Here is a 22,709-nt window from a genome sequence, read left to right on the forward strand (position 1 = left end):
AACAGATTTGTAGTACTGCTACCTATAGCATCAAATGATTTGTGGCATATTCTGCAGAGGATAATAGTCAAGACAATGATTGACAATAAACTGCAGGGCATCGTGGACGAGTTATGCTGGTCTTTCACAGAAAGAAGGAGAACGAGTATGCATGTAAACACGGTCTGCATTTAATGCATAAATAAATCACTAGAATGTGAGAGGAACATTTTGATATGACGATATGATCATCTGCCAAAATGATATTTGAATATATACATTACCTACCCCATTTCAAAGTAATGCCTGGGTCACACTACCTGCATGAGCAGCACATGTGCACCGCAGAACCTGATGGTTTTTTACTTTGGCACCCATGTTAACAGGCCACACTTTCACTATAATTTCAATGTCTGTATCTGTCACAGACATTAATTCAATTTTAACTCAACATTTCCTGTTTCCGTTTTAAAGATGAAAGCCCTTTCATAACATTTCTGTTGACAGAATCCCTTTATTTGCTAAAAGGCTTTTTATTGTGAAATCTTTGCATGACCGTGTCAATGACGATGCAATGTCTGCAGGGCTCCATAAATGAATGGAGTACCGGCTTTTAATTGTGGAAATACTGCAGGCAGCTCTGAAGCAGCTCCGCAGCAATGACACTGTCAGCAAAGTAGCTGTCACGCGCTGCTTGTGCAGGCAGTATGTCTCAAGCATAAGAGTTTATATTATATTCAAAACGGAAGGAAACGTTCTTACTTTGACCAGTGTTGGCCCTGGTTTTGATGGAGCAGCTGTGGTGACTGGCAGTGCAGGAGCGACAGCTGGGCGGCCGGCGGCCGAGATCACTTTCACAAAGTCTGTTGTGGGTTGTGTGGCGACTGGGAAGGCCTTAAGAAACAAAGAACGCTCAGAGCTGCAAAGTAAACGCTGCAAAATCCAATATCAAGGTTATGAAATGCAGACAGTATTTTGAGCTGTGTGTCTGACCTGCAGGATTGTGTTGGGTACTGGTGGTGGTGCTGGAGCTGGAGAGGGCGTCTCTGGGACTTTGCTCTCTGCAGGAGACGGGACAGAGCTCTGAGACTCCTGGCTGGCCGGCTGCTCTGGGGACAGGGCATCGCTGCTGTCTTCATCCAACACTTTGGGATAATTCACTTGACCCACTGAGAGACAAAAGTTCAGCATTTAAACACTCAGTTTTTATCTCTTTGGCAGTAATACAAAACATTTCTCATCATTTTCCTCCAATACACACACAGCTGATCAAACATGACTTCTTCCAGGTAGCGTCTATTAAACAGAGATACTCTAAAAGCATTAATACTGCAACATTAGTCATTTTATCATTCCCGGTTTCTCACCAATGATGGCCTGTTTGACGCTGGAATCCACCGGCAGGATGTTTTTCTCAACCAGCTCCATTGGGCCGGGTCTCTGGGCGATCTTCTCGTTCAGGTTGTCGGCCAGACGCGCCCTCTTCAGCTTCATCTGGGTGGCCTGTAGCGACGGTTCTGCTCCGGTCTCTGAGGAACAGAAAAAAAGTCGCATACACTATATATCATGCCAAATATGTCAGCTTGTAGATTTCATGTTTACGTTGCCAGTTTGAGAAATATTTGTTCATAGTAATGTGCCAATCTAAATTCTTTACCGTTTAACCCTCTGAGACCCACCAGGTTGCCAGCAATTCTGGGCAACATTCCTGTCTTAAAGGCTGTAGCGATATGAGTTTTCATATGAGTCAGGGTTTCCACACATTTTTACCAATGAATTTCCAAAACATTTCCATAACTTTGAGATAATATTTTACCCTGTTTCCATGACTTTATCTAAGAAGTTTAAAAATGGTTGGCCTATTTAGCGATATTGTATTATGGGCATGTCTTAAAATTATTTTGCGACTTTGCCTAAACCTGAGGGTTCATGATAGCTGTTAGTGTTGATTGCTACATGTCCCATCAGTCGTCCCCTGTCCAAGTGGATCAGTGACCCAGCACAGTGGCCGGACATTGCTTATCCAGACATATATACATGTATAGTTTTATGACTAGAAAAACTTGAGCTGCATCTCAAATTAATCTAATTAATCTCTAATCAGGTTACAGCTTTCATATATCATTTCTTTGTGGTTTCTACTGTTGACCAGTTATGTCCACCTTAAGATCCCCTGTTCCCCCTAAAAAAAAGACTAGATAAAACAAGAAATGTTTGTAGTGAGAATTTGGGAACCAGCGGTACCTTGCAGAATGTGCATCCTGACCAGCTCTGCTCTCTCAGGACGACTGCGAATCTTGTGCTTGAGGAAATTCTCAGTCTAATGAGAAACAGAGAAACTCAGTCAATCATCTACATTTTTCATGCTCTGTTCTGCTTCTACTGCACTGAGCAACACAACAGTCCAGGAGTAGATTATTTCATCTGCTTCTCAAGTCCACAGTTAGCTTTATCTCCAGACTGAGTCTGAGGGTCTTACCCTGGCTCTCTCCAAACTGCGGATCTGTCCGTGGAAAGCTGCCGGGCTCTTCAGAGCTGCAACACATCACATTTTCATCAAGTCTGAGCACAATTTTAAGGACAAATGTTTATTATCTTATCTATCAGGGTCCTGGCTTGTTATTGTACACCCTCCCTCACCATATCAGCTTTGCAGTAAATGATGGACGGTGCTGATACTCACGTGGCATGATGCCCTGGTCCACCAGCTGCTCCCGGGTTCGCCTCTGCTGGAGCCTCAACTGCAAGACTGAAAACGGAGAAGAAAAAAAAAGTTAGAAAAGAAAAACAGAGACATGTTGATTGTAATGTTCAGTTGAAAAACGTGGAAAAACATTAAAAGCAGACAAAGGATTAAACAGATCAGGTACATAAAAATAAAAAGGAAAGAAAGAAAGACATGAAGCAGAGAAGGTAACCACATACTAACCTCTCCCCTCCCCCTGACACATCACTCACATCCTGCTCTCAGTCATTAAGCTGACAACATGTGATAACGTCATTCTGCGAGGAACATTTTGCACTCAGGAGTGAGTTATCCAGCCAGTTGACCACATTTATAAACAGTGGTTACACACAGAAGTGCATGGCAGTGTGGTGGAATTTTACCAACTATTCCTGAGCTGGCACTAAAAGCCTGCAGAGGAGACTTTAGACTTGTGGGATTTTTTTTTAATAGCTCCTGAGAACAGGGTCAGAAATACAAGCGATCTACAGGAAACTCAGCCCCCCCCCCGAAAAAGACATGAGCTCGCCAGAAGTCAAATTAATGGGCGGAAAAGATTTTTTTTTTTTGCCATTAAAGCCTTTATTAGATAAGACAGATCAATAATGTGAAAGGGGGAGAGAGAGGTGGGCAACACACAGCAAAGGGCCTTGAGTGGGAGTTGAACCCAAGGCTGCTGCAGCAAGGACAGTGCCTTTATTCATGGGGCACCTGCTTTATCCATTCAGCCACTGATGCCCTGCTTTTTCTCTTGCATCAATGTATATTTTCTTTTACTCGAAATTAAAAAAATAAAAAAAATAAACAGCTACTAAACAAACACAATGCCATCTATTCCTGCTGTATACATGAATGGGGACACACTCAACCCACAGTACCGTACATTGTCAACATTTGAGGCTGATGTAGTGTTGCCAACTTTGCTGCTATATTCAGCAACTTTTCAGACCCTCTTAGCCCTCTTAGCAACAGCTTGAAATTTAGTGACTTATTTAGAACATTATCAAAAAGGAGAGGAATGTGTTATATTGTCATTCATTCCCTGCATGCTGCTCAGAGAAAATGCTGTCCTTGGCTGTTTCGCCATCAGCGCAAGGTCACTCCCTCTCTCCTTTGAACCATGCAGCAGGTGTGTGACCAGCAGGAGGAGAGGGGACAGACCTGCCATTGGAGTTCAATTTATTGTGACTTTCTATGGTTGTGTTTAAGCTCTCATTTTCTGGATAAGAAGAGCAAGAAAGTGGTGCACTATAGTGTATGTGCCATAGCTCTCATTTATTTATTTTTGTTGGGGGGGCTGGAGTCTATTCAAGATGACAAGAAGCAGAGGGGAAGAGGCAGGGTGCACCCTGGACCGTTCTTCAGACTCTCACAGGGCTGACACAGATACAACCAACCTTTCACACTCACATTCACACCTATGGAAGATTTAGAGTCACCAATTAACCTGCATGTCTTTGGACTGTAAGAGGAAGCTGGAGCTGACACAGGGACAACATGCAAACTCCGCAAAGAAGAGTCACCCCAGCCTGGATTTGAACCAGGGACCCTCTGGCTATGAGGCAACAATGCTAAACACTGCACCACCATGCCACCCACCACAGAGCTCATGAAAATCCCATAAACTGTTCTGTTGAGGATTTAAGGGTTTAAGGTCAATAAATTTGAGTAAATCAGTCCAACTACACAAAAGAGCCGCTAACATCTGGCTTTTCAATGCAATGGTAAAGAGTATCAGCATTCACCCCCAGTTCGAATGACTCAGCAGAAGTTATGGCCATTTATCGCCCCCGGTTATGATCAGCAGTGATGGAAACATAACACCCAGGTGAATGTGCTAATTTCAGTTCCTTAACTGGCAAACGCAATAAGGTGCTGTCTCTAATTATGATCCGTCTCCTCCTATGCAGCCCTAAAACTTTGTTCAAAATTAGTCTGCACTGAGTTTGAAAGAGAGACTGAATAAGTGGGAGATATAAAAAGAATAGTAACCACTGTAAAGGTTTCACAGACCTCTGGTCCATGCTGCTTCCTACAGTTGACCTGGTATACGGCCTGCCTGTGACATCAAGCAGACAAACCAAAACAACCAAAACATACACAGAGAAAGGCATACTTGTCTGCTGCAGATTAATGTACATAGCTCTACTCTTCTGGCAATGAGAAAGCACTCTATAGCCTGTTTTAGAAAGTTCACCTGTGCTGTGTTGAGTATTTTGGACTTTGTTCATTCTATGCAAATGCACAGCAAAGGGTACATACTTTGGGATAGGATGGGGGGGTGAGGTCCCCAAGTAAAATTAGTTCTGCGTGAATAGGATTTTGGCATTTTTATTCATTAGAGTGATTACCAAAAAACACTGCACTGGTAAAAACTTTCTATATGTTGTTGTCCTAGGCTAAAAAAAAAAATCCTATATGCATTGGAATGTATTGGCCGTATATTTTTTGGCAAGTATTTTGGCGCATTTATGTATGTGCATGCATGTGCACCGTATCCTTAACCTCCTATCTCAAAAGTGAGGCTACCCCAAAAATAGGGCTATCCCATGAGCCAGTGTAATTCTAACACTGCCATAGAGCTACCTAGTGCAACGTCCTCAGTCGCTGTTTGAGGACAGGATGGTGTTTCATTCTGTTTCCACATAATCCTCTCTTTACCAGGGTATGACATTTCACAGGCTGTTATTATGTGCTCACAATCCTGCTGCTTTAAGGTTTGGACCACTGCCACCCGCAAACAAAATAATGCAACAAAGCAAGCACAGGGGAGAAAAGACGGACATCCACCACCAAAATACTGGATATATAAAAGATATTTTATTAAGCCACAACACCTCCAGAACTCCAGGACAAGCTGGAAACACCATGAGCCCACTAACCTACACCAACAAAGAAGAGGAGCTCACCTTCTCTGAACCCAGTGCAGCAGTCACTGGGGGTCTCGACCTCCACACAAGCCATTGTCTGAGAGTCCTGGCCTACAGAGCAGTCGGAAATACAGCTGAGTGATTAAGCCATTTCATCCTACAGCATATTAAAGCCCAAATCTGTAGCTTAGAGTCATATCCAAGCTGCTGTGTTGTGACACTTCTAAGAATTACAGAGGCAGCATTGGGCCCGTCCTCTATCCCTCCCTCTTACAGCAGGGCCAAAACCCCCTCCTACCTTTCCACACTAACTTCCCTCCCTCACTTAACCAGTTTGGGACTCCTTATTTGCCGGCTGCTGGCGTCCCAGCACAGCCTGATGTGAAGTCTCCTGGTAACTACCAAGGAACACGCAAGAGTCTGAGTCAGCACTGACTCAGGACATCCACATCTTCAAGCTGAAGTGTTTTATAGCTTTATTGTTATGTTGTTAGTGGGGGAAGAACATAAAGAGGAGGTGTATATTTGCACGAATTGAATACTGACAACGGACAGTTCCCCATTCACAGGAAAGGATGCGTCAAAACTTGCAGGGAAATACAACCTGCCTTTGTCCAACAGGAAACAGCTGGCCTCGCTAACATTTAATGTCTCTCTCATGTTTTTTGGTAATAAATTCACATTGCAACACCTGGTGTGTTTATTCCAACTAGAGCTTTGGTGAAACTTTTACAGAAATCTGTGTTGCAGAGCTTGTTGGAAAGACGCCTAACATCCCTGAAAGAAATGAACAATTCCGATTTCGACTACAGCATGGTATGTAGTGGGGACATGTTTCTTTATGGTGATATAAATAGACTTCCAGTCAGTGTTTTGTCCTCAGTTCCTTCGGGAAATGCCGCCCAGCCTGACGAACACATGTTGACCTGTGACCTCAGCAGAGTGAGGCAAAAGGTGACTGAGCTGTTATACACGCGGAGACAGGCAAGCGATCAGCAGGTCAAAGGAGGAGACACAGGCGAGCAGAAAAATGTGTCACCTGCAGTTAAAACGTTTTTAGTATTATCTAGTGGTGGATTTAAAACCTGATCAACAACCACAATATAACACAAGCCGACTACAAACAGCTGATGAAATGTGGGAAACTAACATGTTGTGGTATAAAAAGAAGTAGAAATGACATGAATGTAGACATTGTGCATATAATAAAGGAATAGTTTGACATTTTTTGTTTACTTGTTGAGAGTCAATTCGGATGTTTGACTGTTTATTATGAAGCTGAAGCCTGCAGTCAGTTAGCTTTGCCCTGTCTCCATAGCTTAGCATGATGACTGGAAACAGAAGGAAACAGCTAGCATAGCTCAAATGTAACAAACTCTGCCTACCAGCACCTCTTTAGATCACTTATTAACATGCTAAATCTCCTTTGTTTAATCAGTACCAAAAAAAGTGTAAAAACATGACTGTGAGGTTTCCAGGAAACCAGTAAAGCCTCCAGGACACTCAGACAAGAAATAATCCCGCACATAACCTCCTGTTAAAGCAATTTCACACCAAGCATCTATTTAAATATGAAAGATTTGTACAAAAACTTACAAAAACAGGGTTCTTATGTGGGTTCTTATGAATGCTTGTGCACCGCAGCAAAATATTTGTGTGGGGTAAACTATACACAGGACGGGCCTCAATTCAGCGGGAAATATATGTTCGACCAATGAAATCTGATGTCATACCTCAGGTCTCAGCTAACTTGATGCAAAAATGGGAGAACGTCTCTTCAGTTTGGTTTCTGCTTCACCTGGGATACAATGAATATGGTAATGTAGCTGATAAGCACTTTAAATTATAGAAATGATTTAATATTATTTCAAGTACAAATGAAACTTTTGGCAGCCTGATGTTGCTCCGGTAAACAGGGAAATGACTGAAGGGAAATCAACAGACTGAGAAAACTTTATCTTATTACATAAAACAGATGTTTTAGTTGAAGTTTTCCTTTGGGGATATAATTGGCAAATGAAAACAGGTAATACATGGCAATATACATCATCCCAATACTGAGCATATTATTATTATTATTATATTGTGAAGTAGGTATTGTGATAACTTGCATTGTGGGGCCTCTGGTGATTCCCATCCCTGATGTTTAGCCAGGTGATGATGGTGTGCTAAACTCACTCTCTAGCTTGATATTTAATGGACAGATATGAGGGTGGTAACAGTCTCCTCATCTAACACACAGCAACAAAGCAAATAAGTACAATCTCAAAATGTCGCACTATGCCTTTAAAGCAGCCTGATAAAAGTACAAAGTGAGAAACAAAACCGACACCACTGTCTTCATTATTTTTCTCTCTATTAACAAAATAAACAATCTAACCAAATTACAATCAGACAACCAGAGACTCACAGTCAGTCAGTCTGTGATGTGTGTTCATGTGTTTTATGTGTTTGTGATGTTCTAATGAAGACTGACAGTTGAAACTTAAAAACACTGAGTGTTAAACACTGTGTGCACCTCCCCATGACATGGCCTATTTTTGAACATTTGACTAAATTCCAAAAATAAATCAAATAGTACAGCTGTGACGAACTTCCTGTGCAACAGAGAAAGCAGTTAAACAATTTTCTATAAAGAGTGAGAGTTAATGACAGACAACATTCACTATTTATAAACGTCTATAAATGCTCTGGATGTGAGTTTGCATTCTACTTTGGGGAGCAGTGGATTATCATCCTATTTTAGTCTGAAACTTTGGACTATCTTGTGTTTCTAGCTGTGCACTCCTCTCAGCAGGCCTATCAGTAACCTTATTGATTTCACAGAAAGGGCTACCTCTTCCTCCTGTCACAACAAACTCACAGCCCCGAGTCTGCTGACAGAGCAGTCCTCTCTTCCCACATAGCTGAAGTGAAGTCAGACACTCAGGCCTGTCATGATGGCAGACAGATTAACACCTGCATGTTAAAACCAGTATGCGAGCGGGGACTCTGCGGTTGGCGAAATGCTGCGGATGGCTCAGAGGGTGGAAAGTATGAGGTGTGTGTTCTCACTGGAAGGGAAATGACAAAAGCCCAGATGATGAGTGGGTGCTACTACTGTTGTTGACATTCCAGAAAAATGTTCCACCTTCAGTCGAGACGTTTTACGACGCTCTCCTGCAGACAGCCACCGCGTACGAAAATCCTACAATTATCCAAAAACGTGGTTAATCCACAGCTCCTGTTGACTGTATCTGACAAATTAGATTTTTCTGAGCGCGGAGATCAATATCACTGATCTCCCTACACCATCGAAAGCCATGATTATGAACTGGCACAGGCAGCAGTGGATCTAGCCCACTCCTAAAGCCTGGTAATCACATATCCATCCATCAGTGTCTGAGTCAGACCATGTGGCTGCCAAAACAACACCAACATCGTGAGGGTAATGACAAGCTAATGTGCAGGCGGGCTCGCATGGCGAAGATTATTTTGTTGTGCTGATGGAAGCTTCATTCACTTTTATAGCCTGTTTTGAACTTAACAGTGAATTCATGCAGTACATGCCTGTGTGCATGTATGCATGCATTAACAGCGTGTCAGCCATCTATGCATAAAGGTGCATTAAGGCTGAACAGGGCTGTTTTTTGGGGTTTTTTTTAGAGATTATTTTTTGGGGCTTTTGTTGCCTTTAATTAACAGGACTGTGTGAGCATGAAAGGGGGAGGAGGAGAGAGAGAGGGGGAGACATGCAGCAAAGGGCTGAGGCCAGATTTGAACATGCGGCTGCTGTGAATGAGGACACAGCCTCCATACATGGGGTGCCGCTCTATCCACTGAGCCACCAGGCACCCCTGAACAGGGCTGTTTTAAGTGAGGAGTTGCAACAAATGCAAAGAGCAAAATGTTATTATACAGAGTAGCTGTTGAGTTGGAGTTTAAAGGTTAACTTTGGTATTTTTCAAACTGGCCTCTATTTTTCCACGTTTTTGTATCTAAGTGAGAAATGGAGACAACTGGTCTAGTGATGACAGAGAGCACTGCAGGCTTCAGAAGTGTTTGTTTTTGTCACTGACAGGCTCAGACTGTTATTCTAAGTGTCTGACAACATTATGGAAAGGATTCCCGAAGAGTTGTTAAAGAGTAAAAACTGTTATTCTCAAGCTGATTTCAGTTGCTGAATCGGCCAACAAGGGTTCGGCAATGCAAACACACAGCAAATACTATTGCGACAGATGCTCACTCGCAGCCAACATTGACCAATGGCCAGCCATCAGCTTGGTGTGTCGGGGTCTTTAGCATTTAGAAGACTTTTGAAAGATTGATTTAAGACATTTTAATACAAATTAAGACCTTATTTTTAGATTAATGAATTCAAAGATTTTTATGGGTCCAAGGGAACCCTGTTTAAATACACTTTGCTGATGATATTTACATACATGCTGCCAAGCAGCACCTCCTTAGAATTCAGCAGAAATAAGTGGTGATTATATAAATCATTTTGATCACTTTTTTATCATGAGGGCCTTTTAAACATGCCCTCTGTCCTAACATGTTATAACAGGCCTGTGTGCACGGCAGGATGTTCTCACCATTTTTGCGTTCATTGAGCGGAGGCAACGGCTGCAAGGACAGTTCCTCCATTTCATGGGTCATCGCCTCGCTCTGAGGACTGGGCAACAGCAGGCTTGACATCTCACAGTCCCCCTCTGCTCCCAGCTGCCCGTGAGACGCCTGGATCTCCATGCTGCCTCAGGAGGGAAAGGCAAGCAACAGGAGGGGAGGGGTCACCGTCCCTTTGGTTTGTGTCTTGCTGCTACCTGTGTGGACACAAGACGAAGAGAGAGTGAGGAGGGACATCTAGTTACTGCTTTGCTCTTTACCAGGAGGACTGCGTCACTCACGAACATCAGTAATTCAGAACAGCCATCATCCTGTTGGTATGATGCCTTCACCCAACTGGTGAAATGCTTCGGGTGGCATTTCATTTGGGCCATCTGGAAGAGCTCAGTGGCAGCCCAAATTATTCATTAAATGAGCTAGGTTGGCTATTACACCAAATAATCGCCTCAAACCGACGCTCGTGAGAAACGTCTGTGCATGAATGTTCTCTCTGTTCATGATCTGGAATATGACGTCGCTGCAGCGGTTTCAAAAGGGGGGAACGGAAACATTTTGGGGAGCAAAACAAACAGTTTAGTATCCATGGCTTCCTAACAGCCTCTTACCCTGCACATGACAGAGTGCTGAACATGCATGCTATTTATCGCTCTTCAGCAGCACCCACATCTCGCCATTCCAGGACCGAAGCGCTCCTTACTAACCACCCTGATGTGTTGCTCTTGGCTGGCGGCCGCTGAGTTCTTATGACTGCTTTTATTTCTCCCTGTCGGTCTTTAAAGTGCCAAGGGCATCAGACGGCACAGGGAGACCATGAGAGATTGGTTGATGAATGCTGATGTCATGTTTCCAAACACAACAAACCCTAAACCCAATGTTTCATCTTTTGATCGGCTTTTAAAGATTGTATCACCATCTATAGTAAATACTCCTCTGCTCATTGCAAGTAAAATATATCAATTTCATTCAAGGAGGCTTTATTGGCATGACCATAGTGAAACAGTATTGCCAAATATATCCTTACATACATTCAATTTTTGCTGTTTTTCATCATTCAGCTCTTAATTTTTCTGCTTTATTACTTTCTAGTTTAGACTAGGGCTGTCAGCATTAATGCGCTAACTGCGATGAAGTTCAGGTCTTTTTTTTTTTAAAAATTGCCTTAATCGCATGCTGTTATTTTGACCCTTCGATTCACCCTTACTTGTAGTCAACTGCTGCAGAGACTTCCTGATTCCTGCTGCTGAGCAATGCAAAAATAAAAGTATTTTCTGCTATTATCCTTATGAGCCTGCATTATATTACCTGCTCTGTGGCCAAGATTATAACCACTCCAGTCCTTTTTGCCTCCTTTTGCCTGTTGAAATACCTTTGAAGAGCCAATACAACACATACAAACCTACCAAAAAGTGATCGCAGCTCCTATCTTGTCATTGAAAGGTTGTTTCTGCCTCAAAATCATGATTTATTTGACAGATTATAGCTCACCTAGTCCTTTTTACATGTGTAAATACCTTTAAAGGGTCAATGTAATGCATAAAATGCAATTTCTTACTTGCCAAAAAGTGATTGCAGCTGTTATCTTGTTACTAAAAGGTTGCTTCTGACTCAAAATCACTTGATTTCATTTATAGTGATTATATTTGACAGACTGTAGCTCAGCAGTCTTTTTTTCACCTGTGTAAATACCTTTAAAAGACCATTTCAATGCATAAAATGTAATTTCTTACTTGCCAAATAGTGACTACAGTGCCTATCTTGCCACTGACAGGCTGTGTCTGCCTCAAAATGACTTGATTTCATTCAGTGATTTATTTGATAGATTATAGGTCACCCAGTCCCTTTTTACCTCTGTAAATACCTTTAAAACACCAATGCAACAAATAAAATGCAATTTTACATTAAAGTTTCACAAAGACATACCTATGCTCTTACGACGGACATAAGGATATGTGTATTTATATGCTACGACTGTTTGATCCATGTGAGAGCAGCTGAAGACGTGAATATTGGGCAATACAGTTTAATAGGCTGTGCACGCTCACAGGGGCGGCAATCAGTTTCTGCCCGATCATCACGTTTTGCTAGACCCCAGTCGAAGTTTGCGATCAGCCATCTTCATTGGGTTTCTCCATAGACTGTCTGTGCAGGTGCTGCACTTCCACAGTTCTGAGTTCTGCCTTTTTCGTTCCGTCAATATTACGTAAGAAAAATCGTGTTCTGGCATTTGTCGATTGATTCAGAAACATCTTGGTACGCATCATAATGCATCTAGGAATCAAATTTTCCCCCAACCCCCTGGAATCCAGCAGACGGCAGACCAGTGACACCGTCTGAGCAGCAAGGGAAAAAAAAGCAATAACAAAAAAGAAAAAATAATAATATTATTTCATGTCTGTTATTTTACGTATTTCACAGTCAGAGTTTTAGATTTGTTGCCTCTTTGCTTTAACATTTTCTGGTGTACTTAAACTGTTACCTGCTTTATTTGAGACATTTTAGAGTGTGCATTCAGCTCCACCAATCAGACATCAAGTATTAACATAGAGTCAATCCCAGTTCACTTTGCATTTACTGGTAATCTGAGTTGGTGCATGCTGAATCTGACAATGGCTGTAAAAGTACCCCAGTCAGTAAACGGCTTCTGACTTCTGGACCCTTAATGATGATGAAGTGTCACTGAAACATGACGATGCAGACATTTTTTCAGGCCTTGATGTTGAACCTCAATGGTTTTCTGTGACGGAGCTGTAGTCACAGCATTATGTGTGATTAAGCAGTCTGTGAGTACTTTCTATAGATTACAACCAAACTGTGCATCCCATGCTGTTTGGCCTTTTGCTTTGAATTTTCTGAGTCAAAGCTGTTAAAAAGGAAACTATACATGCACTGACTCTGGTAAAAGTGCTGTTCATCTCTCTCAGGTTATCTTTCAGTGGGAATAGGACTTCATTAAGGAATAAAATTTAACATACATTAGCGAGGTACTGCAGAATAATACTCATCCCTCTCAGTTTCTCAGGGAATTGGATAACAAGTTGCGACTGAAGGATACATAGCACTTAAGTCCCTTTATAAGAATCCAGCCCTTCATGCAGAACTTATATCTACATATTACCTAATGCTTTATATAAATACGCACATTTGTTTTCTTTGTTATTGGTCACCAAACAGATCATGGCTCTATGCAGCAGCTGCATCTCAGCCCTTATTTGGTCCAAGATACGTTACATTGTGACACGTAAACAAACAGGGCAGGAAAACAAATGGTCATGCAAGTCTGGCACTGACTCAGTACCCTTTCTACTTTTAGATTTTCCTTGGTAGTTAAGGCTGCATTACAGTAAAGTGATGTAATTTTCTAAATGTAACAGACTGTTATAGATGTTTCATTATTTGCCTTTATGCACGCAGTCATCACATTTACATTACCTATGATTACTTCTAAAAAGAATATAATTGTGTAAATACATTGTGAAACCATCTACAATATAAATAACAATAACAATCAAGGTATTTTGTCAAAAATAGCACTTTATTTTGATTCTCTCCATATGGCCAGTTCTAAATCATTGTCAGTTGTTATGTTCATGCCTACCTGTAGTGGAAGAGGATGGTAAGGGGGAGAGGACAGAGACGTCCGGGCTAAGTTTTGTCAAAAGTCACGCTTAAGCCATGGAGTCAAACCTGCAAGAGACAGAAAGGAGCAAACATGAACAAACATATCATGCATGAAACTCGAAGAGGGTTCAGCAGGATCCCAACTCTAACCTGCAGACTCAAAATATAGCAGTTAAATATTATGTTCAGTTCAAAAGTGAGTTTTTGTAGGCAGCCGTCTCTTGTCAATAAAAATTCAAAACAAAATTGTAGCCCCAAAACACGATCAACAGCATTTTCTCAGGGCATGCACTACAAAACGGATACAATTTAAAGAGTGGAGATGAAGTAACATAACTAATGCAATAGTATGAATGAAAATCCATTCAGAAATGATCAAATGAAAACACACACAGTGCTGAAGCAGACACGGCTGTTGCTTGAATAGGTGTGTTTGAAGATAAGTGCAGAATAAAACAGATGATAAGCACCACTTAAAGATGCCTGAATATAACTAGCCAACACTCAAGGCTGCATCAGAGTCTGAGATCTGATGTTCACGGGTTGCTAGGAAAACCTGCAGCAGTCTCTATGACAATGGAAGAGGATCCTTCATGCAGAGACAATGGAAACAGTTGATCCAGACGACTGAAGAGCTGTAATGGAGCGTCATGCTGCAGTCTGAGAGAAGACACTCTCAGAATAACAAGAAGCTTTCAGGACTCTTAGTATAAAAACTAGAAAACTAGATTAGAGCGTAACTGATGCATCAATTTACTGACACTGGGCAGATAATGGTCTTCTACAACACATCTGATGTTTGCAAGATATGTTTGTTAATGTAGATCCCCCTGTGACCACAGCATCTGAAAAACTGCAATGAATTTTTGCTTCTTTTCTGGCTACTTGTTTGTTTATTGGCTAAGAACCCCATTAGCTGCACTCTAATGCACAGCTACTCTTCCTGGGGTCCCAGGGCGATGATTTCTTTACACATTGAAGTGAAAGCAGTGCTCTGTTAAGGGGTCGACAGATTATTGGCCTGGCTGATTATCAAGGCAGATATTTGGCATTGCACCAATAAAATTAATTCATGAAAAAGTGTGTGTATTAAACTCAACCAACAGCAGTAAGGCAGTCTGCAATACATGCAAAGCAAGTGTCAGCATGGGAGGAACTTTTACTTTGTAAAACCTCAGAGAGCTATTTTTGTTTATTCATTTTTTTTAATTCAAATTTTCACTGAACTTTATGGAAAAAAAGTTGCAGGGATGTTGCTTAATATGATGTTGAGAGTTTTAGTATTGATTGCACATTTGCTAAAGGCATTTTAACAAAGTTTTATGTAGGAGTTTGTTATATTCCAAATTCTAAATTTCGACAGAAATATTTACATTTTTACTGTAAACGCATATCGGTTCCAGACATTGGTTACTGGCCTCATTAAGTACTAATAATCACTACTGGTATTGGCTCTAAAAAACAATATCAGTCAACCCCTTCTCTGTTTATTCGAGTATTACGGTGCAAAAAATATATAATCTGTCCCTAAAAAAAGAATAATTATGATTAATAACCATTACTTCAGTATTAATCAAAATGATTGTGATTATTATTTTGGGCATAACCATGCAGCACTTGTTTGGTGTTATGTTTTCACCACAAATCTTGTGTCGGGATAAAAAAAAAAAATCACATACCAGCATAAAAAAAGCATGTATCAGATGACAAAAGCCCAAAATATAATTTAATAGAAAAAGGATCTCTATTGGTCAGAAGAAAACACACAAGACAGGAAGTGACGGCAGGCTTCCAACAGAGTGCCACATGCTGTGTGCGTTGGGGGGAACTGAGGGTGGGTGAACGAGTGCGAGAGAGAAAGGGGGCTGTGAAAAGGAACAAACAACTGTCATGGCTGACAGGGCGCTGTGGGATAAACATCGGAGCTGCCCTGGCAGAATCAAAGAGCGGATCCAGATGGCAGGCGCTGCGTGTTGCTCTGCCCTCCACCGCTCTTTTAATGGCACGAGGCAACAAGTACCATGTGTTTCATCAAAGGGTAGCGCAGACACACACATTCCAGCAAACACATGACGAGAGTCAGGGGTGTGCTCAACGGTATAAAGAGGTTTGGGTGAGTTGGAGCAGTAGTACAATATTCTGCTTTGGCTTAACATCAATCATCATCATTGTAGTTTGCAGCCACAATTAATATGAACAAGTGTACTCCTCCCTTCCTTATCAGCACATAACCCGCTTTGTTGCTTAACGTGTTGCCAACAACCTGTGATCTCGTCTGCTATCATGTTATAAACAAATGATTAACAAAGTCATGTTGGTCGAGAAACTAACGCCATCAGGGACAAACAGCTCTTTAATTGCAATTATTAATCTTGAAACAAAACCACACTGGTATGAGGAATAAATACCCTCTTTAACACTGCCTGTTGAGGGCAGGGATATATCACTGTTATGCCACCTTGCTGTTCTGTATAAAAAGTACGATCATGAAATGAGGGGATAAGAGTTGTCTCCCCTTTAAGCCCTCATAGGAGGTGTAACAGTACCAAAACAGTGTCTGCAGAAAAGTCACAGCCAGCGGGTCAGGACCATGGATTGGACAGGTGTGACATTTTGATGGAGTGTTATGTGTGTAACCTGCTGCAAGAGACTTAAAAACCAGCTAGCAGCAGTAAGCAGCAAACTCAAAGAAGAAGAATGGGGGCCATAAGAGTCCACAAGTAGTGAAGACAATGAGGTCCAGGAGGTGCTTATACATCGGCTAAGATGATAAGCCGGCGTATAATGAGGGCGCTAAATGACTAAATGATTGTTATTGACATGTTATTGTTGTTGTTTAGAAAGCACTGCTGACTTGTATATTATATGTCACAATACACAATACTGTTGTGTTCAATGTCACACCCATCGCGGCTCTTTTGCTACCACAATGCCAGCATGCTATTCAAAATCACACATTGGAGCAACTTGTTATCAACCGCCTTTTTTAAGATATTTATTTTTTTAAGATAGATATTTTATTTTATTTTGAATCATTTACAGGATGGGGTTGTCAGCTGTGCAGGAGCTTGTATAAGTTCATAAATAAGTGGACTATGTGCTTATAAATATGAAAATACAGCACTCATATCTGCAGGCAGCAGTATGCCTTAAGGCCCAGTTAAGGCTGGACTATTTTGATGTAGAAAGAATGTACTAGTTCTAATTATTTCTGTCAGAGAAAAGTTATAGTGTTATTCAAATTGCACTAATTTTACTGTAAGATGTTTTGTTGGACTGCTAGCTTTGAGGTTTGTTGCTGTAACAAAGAGTAACTGTTTTGTTAGGTGACTTGAATTTTACTTTGATTTATTTATTTTGCTGTTGGATTGCTAAATGTAGATTGCACTACATTCCTTTTACTTGAGTGGAACAAATGCTTGCTTTATATCAGACCGTAAAACACAGATTACCATTTAAGACTGGGCTATTTTTTGTTGGAGAATAATGCCCTGCTGACAAGTTTTAAAATGTTATTTTCAGTAAATTCGTTGGGATATGAATCGAGTTATTAAAAAAATAATCGATAGATTAATCAATTTATCGAAAAAATGATCGATAGATTAATCAATAAAAAAATAATCGTTTGGTGCAGCCCTATATTTGACGATTAATTTTGTTTTTCCTTATCAAGTTTTACAGTATGAACCGCCTCATTGGGATGTTTAGTTTAACAGTGACATTCATGTGATATAGTAAAAAAGTAAAGCTAACAGTACCTACAACAGATTGTAAATATTTTTGCTGACACTTGATATCAAACAAAAGCCAGAGACTGTGTTGTCTTATGTTGCTCTGAGCTGCAAATTCACCACATCTAAGCAATATAGAGAAGATACTGTAATTTATGATTCTTACAATGCTTAAAGTCACTTCCTCTGTGCAGCTGTGCACAGAACACCAACTAGTAAAAACAACCCAACATAAACACTGCTCGACTTGATCGACTTAGGGGTCACCAACTGATGATTTGACTCCCCGACTCTAAGGGGGCAGCAATATTAAGAATTAAATTGAACACGTGAAATTTAATTGATTATTAATAGCCTATGCAGTGCTGTCACAGTATATGCAATATGGTTCTGTGAGCTTTGGTTGAGGAGAACACGCATTTGGTATTGTTTTTGTTTTTACAAAAAATAATGATTAATTGATTAATTGCTTGTTAATTTTTACCAATAATCGATTAAGGAAAGTGCTTACGATTTGCAACCCTAGTTTGAATATTCCTCCAAATCACCGAGGCTGACTGTGGAGCTCAATGTTAGCACATCAAACTAAGCAAAAATCACCAGGGTGGATTGTATGATCAATAAAAACCAAAACTGGTTTTGGGTTTCACCTGTGTTTTATTATCTGCTGCACGAGAAGATCAGAGTTCATTAGGTAATCGTTTGTGTCGACACATTCTGGTATTATGACGACAGTATCTGGGTGTGTCTGCCCCCCAAGGCTGTTTATTCTCTCTCACTGCCATATAAAGACATGTGCAGCACAGGTGAGACACTTTATGACCTTCTACCGCAAACATCTTTCTGATTATTCTAATCATTGGCTGGGACTGAACTAAAAACATACAAGCCACAACCAATGTGGGTGTGGATTCACAATGTGAAACATTATGCAATCGCCTATGTCACTATTTCAGCAAAACAATAACAAAAACAATATTTTTTGCTGCCACTTAGCAGAAGAGGATTGAGATAGCTGTGTAACCACAACAGTAACAAACACAGAGATACCTCCACTTCCCAATCTGTGCACTGGGTCAGGGGTCAGCTTTACTACAAACAGGCCTGGCGCGTGCGCACGCGCACACACACACACACACACACACACACACACACACAGACACAGACACAGACACACACACACACACACAGAGACACACACACACAGACACACACTCACTCACTCACTCACTCACTCACTCACTCACTTAGCTGACAGCATGAGATAACTGCAAACTGCAGCTTCGGTCCAAGAGCTTATAAACTGTAAACCGTCGAGGAGGTCTGGTCTCTATTCAAGGACATAAACACACCAACCAAGCAATCAGCAGTTGGTGAGTGTCTGTTACCCTAGTCAGATATATAATACCACTTTTCCACCAAAATTAGCGCATGTACACAGGTTTTCTTAACATGGGTAAACCCACTTAAAATAGGGGATAGGCTCAATTCCCATTGCCAGTAGAGCAGAGCTGTGTATACGGCTCTGCACAGACAAGTATGCCTTTGTTTGTGTGTGTGTGTGTGTGTGTGTGTGTGTGTGTGTGTGTGGTATTACACAACTATTGTCAACAACAGTTGTGACCCTTGAAGGAATGAAAGCAGAAGGATGACATTTGGTTGAACAAACATTTTATGACTATGGTTAAAACTTAAGACAAATTTTTTTAAATGGGTGCATGTTCTAAATGTTTTCCTTTTTAAAATTACGAAAAACAGTGACACTCTGTCCAATTCTTTTTTTTTTTTTGCAGTGTTGTAATAAAGCAAATTTATAAGTATGATAGCTATCATCTTTCCTATCACAACATACCTTGAAACTGGTATACTACTGCAACTCTAGCACACACACATTAGAAACCCAGATGTTAGCAGGTGTAAATGGGTTTTTTGTGCAGTGAAACGGGTCATAAAGTCTGATCCTTTCTTTAGCCATTGAGCTCTTAAACTGAAATGTTTCCTGATGGTTTGAGTTGTACGGAGGTATGCTTTGTTCTTCTAACATTAAATTGTGTTGTCAATATGATAATTGGCTAACTAAAATCAGGACACTCTTCCCGTTTCCCTTTTTGAATGAAGATTACAGACAACTGCCATCTGCTGGTACGGAAAGTAATTTCCTCTCACACAGGCGGAGAGTGTATGTACTGACTGTCTGTTGGCTGTAGTGTTTGTGGTATGTTCATGTGCAACTTTTTGGCCAAGACACAGATGACATGAGGCATCACAGGCAGCTTTAGCTGCTGATAGCTTTTTAATGTCTGTTTGGTGTGTTTGAAGCTTTAAAGGACATAAACACACCACTGACTATTGTCTATAAAAAAGGATAAAGCTGTAGTGAAATACTGACACAGCAGAAAATTCTTTGTCTAAAAGACAGATATCTTATTTCACGGATGAATGAGAATCTTCTTAGAAAAGCCTGCTGATTAACATCTCAAAAGGAAATCTGAACCTAACAGGGGAATACTGAGGAAAAACTGGTTGATTATAAGTTTCATCATGTAGTTCCAGGGGAAGAACGCTACATTATCTAACAAGATTTAGCTTTTTATGTTGTGTAACAAGGCTACATATAAAAATAAATAATGTTGGCATTATTAGCCTTCATACTGCTTGTATCAACTATCTCTATATGCCTTTCATCCTGTGAGAGATACTAAACAAATGTACCAAGCACACACACACACACACACACACACACACACACACACACACACACACAAAGCCCGCAGCATGAGAACTATTCGATGCCAAACTGCAGTTTGAGTCTGCAGTTTTCTGGTCCTGAAATAGACCTTGTCTGGGTCCAACAATAACGTCTTCTTTTATCCCGAGATAAGACAGAGATGATGTCATCACTGTGGCTCATTCAGTGAAGTCACCGTTCTGCTCTGTTCCCACAGACACACATGTGGTGTCATTTCCTTCCTGTGGCTGCCTTTGTGGACTTTGCTGAAAAGATTTTTCTTTCAAAAGGATCACACAGCATGGGACTGTCTCACCTATGGAAAGAAGGACCACTACAGCCACTACAAAAGCTGCCTTTCTCCCAAAACATTCTGTATGTTTAGGACAAAAAGTATGGGAGGGATAGTTCAGATATTTTGAAGTGGGGTTGTAAAGGGTATTTATCTATTATAAGTATATCATATACAGTAGATATCAGTGGGCACAGCCCCCAGTTTGGAGAAGCAGGTTTAAATGCAAAGCAATCTCCTGCTGTGAATGAAGTAGTAACAAAACATATTTTAGACACCTAAAAAACATCCCACCTACAAAAATTTAACAACAGTTTAATTGTATGGTGTATTGAGAGTGTTTTCACTGCTTTATCTCAATGTCATACAGCAATTTCCAAAAGGAAAATTATACTGTTATTTTGCTCTCTTTAAAATCAGATTACATTGAGAAAAACAGTAATTAAACAAAGGAGCTGCTGGTCTCCCGCTGACTCAATCAGGTAGTTGGTTTGTGTTATTGTGTGACTTTGCCGTTTAAAGAGGTTGGTTTGGATTTACCACAAGTCACGTGACAACTCTAACTAACTAACCAGCAGAGCAGTACTAGATCAGCAGCTCCTGTCATCAGTGAGTTAAAATGACTGTTTTTGTCATTGGAGTCTGGTGGCTTCGATGATAGCATAGATGGGGGCCTGAAGCAGTCAATGGCTTCCCTGTTAGAATGGGACGTCTGACAGAAGGATACAGCAGTGAAGACCCACTGCTTTTCTTTAACCTCTGAATTATCATTATGGCGACATTTGATTGTGCCATACTATTTTTATGTTATGAATTGCGAATATATTGTTTGTCCGTTCTTTACCCTTACATTATATTCACTTTAGACTTTTTTCTTGCTCTATTATTTTACCCATTTACTCTTCACTGGCAACTGGACGTGGTTATTACATTACATTCAGTTTCTGCCAATGCACACTAAATCCTACACTCTGGACATTTAATTCACCACAGGAAGAGACATGGAAACCCTGGTCTGAGGGGAACTGAGCGGACAATCTCCCTGCAAACTAATACTTCACTGGGGGGCTGAAATAGGCGATACACACAGGGATACATGGCTTACAGACTTGGGATAATTACTTTCCCATCCAACCTCAACCTTAGTGTTTAAGCTAATAATTCACACTTTTCGGAGACAGACTGTGACTGGATGAATCTACCATATCCTGTCTGTCTGTATGTATGACTCACACAGACCTGTTTGGGTTTGCTGCAGCACAGTTACCTCACTTTGCTCGCTTCAATCGATTGGAGGGCGATAAGATAACATCATCGGGTTTGTGCAAGCGCGTGGGGCCTCATTACACCATTGTAATTGGATTGTATTACCTGAGTTATAGAGCTGACAACTCACAATGACACTGGATGCCATGCACCAGCTGTCGGGGAGCATGCGATAAACGTGCAGCGCACAAACTCTGACAAACAATGGCTTGACAACAACATGGTTTAAACAGCAATAACACATTTTGCTATATAATCATCAGCTACTGCTCTGGAGGAGGGTGGGTGTGGGTGAAGCTAACGCCGCTAGCTACTTTAAATCTGACAGGTGAGTGCAGACAGCGCCAACCACCAATGACAACGAAGCGCCATAAAGTCTACGGCTAAAATACATTTCGAAAGATTAGTAGTAGTCAAACCGTCGCTGTCTTACCGAGTCTCGCCTCCCGCCTCTGCCCCATAGCTCCCCAACAACAACCTCCTCACAGTTTGGCTAGTTAGCTCCCTTTAGCTAACACATGCTAACATGCTAAAAACATGATGGCGCCGAACCGGCCCTGAGGTCTTACCGTATTACGAAGAGTTGAGACCGGGATGTGTCCGAGCTCCGATTCATGCTGAGATATCCATGGATGTCAGCCGAGTTAAGTTGAGTGTTTTTCCTCTGGCTGTGGGATTGAAGTTTATTTCACGGAGTAAAATGGCTGCGACTGGTCTGGTTTCGGATGCAGTGACGTCATGACGCTGGAAGGTCTGGGGGGCGTGGCGGAGAAGAGCTGTCCTGCGGGCAGCGCGTATAAACTAAAAATCGCATCACAAAACCAACACTGATTTATAATCGATAACATTTTTCGACGTCTGGTTTTATTCTCACATATAATGTATAATGTTTCGT

At 41.1% G+C, this 22,709-nt stretch overlaps 1 protein-coding gene across 3 annotated transcripts in view; it reads right to left on the bottom strand.

Moving 5' to 3' along the window:
* mrtfba (myocardin related transcription factor Ba) overlaps positions 1 to 22,532 on the bottom strand; it is a 35,773-nt gene extending 13,241 nt beyond the window's left edge. The window contains exons 1-10 of one of the 3 annotated variants that reach the window (XM_042507518.1): positions 22,384 to 22,532; positions 13,775 to 13,863; positions 10,149 to 10,376; positions 5,614 to 5,685; positions 2,663 to 2,728; positions 2,459 to 2,514; positions 2,224 to 2,299; positions 1,347 to 1,508; positions 973 to 1,148; positions 742 to 873 (exon numbers count right to left, since the gene is read on the bottom strand). In XM_042507518.1, the coding sequence (XP_042363452.1) occupies positions 742 to 873; positions 973 to 1,148; positions 1,347 to 1,508; positions 2,224 to 2,299; positions 2,459 to 2,514; positions 2,663 to 2,728; positions 5,614 to 5,685; positions 10,149 to 10,302 (894 nt within the window). In that variant the 5' untranslated portion in view covers positions 10,303 to 10,376; positions 13,775 to 13,863; positions 22,384 to 22,532. Of the gene's footprint in view, positions 1 to 741; positions 874 to 972; positions 1,149 to 1,346; positions 1,509 to 2,223; positions 2,300 to 2,458; positions 2,515 to 2,662; positions 2,729 to 5,613; positions 5,686 to 7,307; positions 7,373 to 10,148; positions 10,377 to 13,774; positions 13,864 to 22,383 lie in introns of those variants that run through there. The other 2 variants (XM_042507519.1, XM_042507520.1) reach the window with 2 other exon arrangements.
* Positions 22,533 to 22,709: the final 177 nt, after the last annotated feature.

This window comes from Plectropomus leopardus, chromosome 19 (assembly GCF_008729295.1).
Source record: "Plectropomus leopardus isolate mb chromosome 19, YSFRI_Pleo_2.0, whole genome shotgun sequence".
In the NCBI taxonomy this organism is placed as follows: Eukaryota; Metazoa; Chordata; class Actinopteri; order Perciformes; family Serranidae; genus Plectropomus; species Plectropomus leopardus.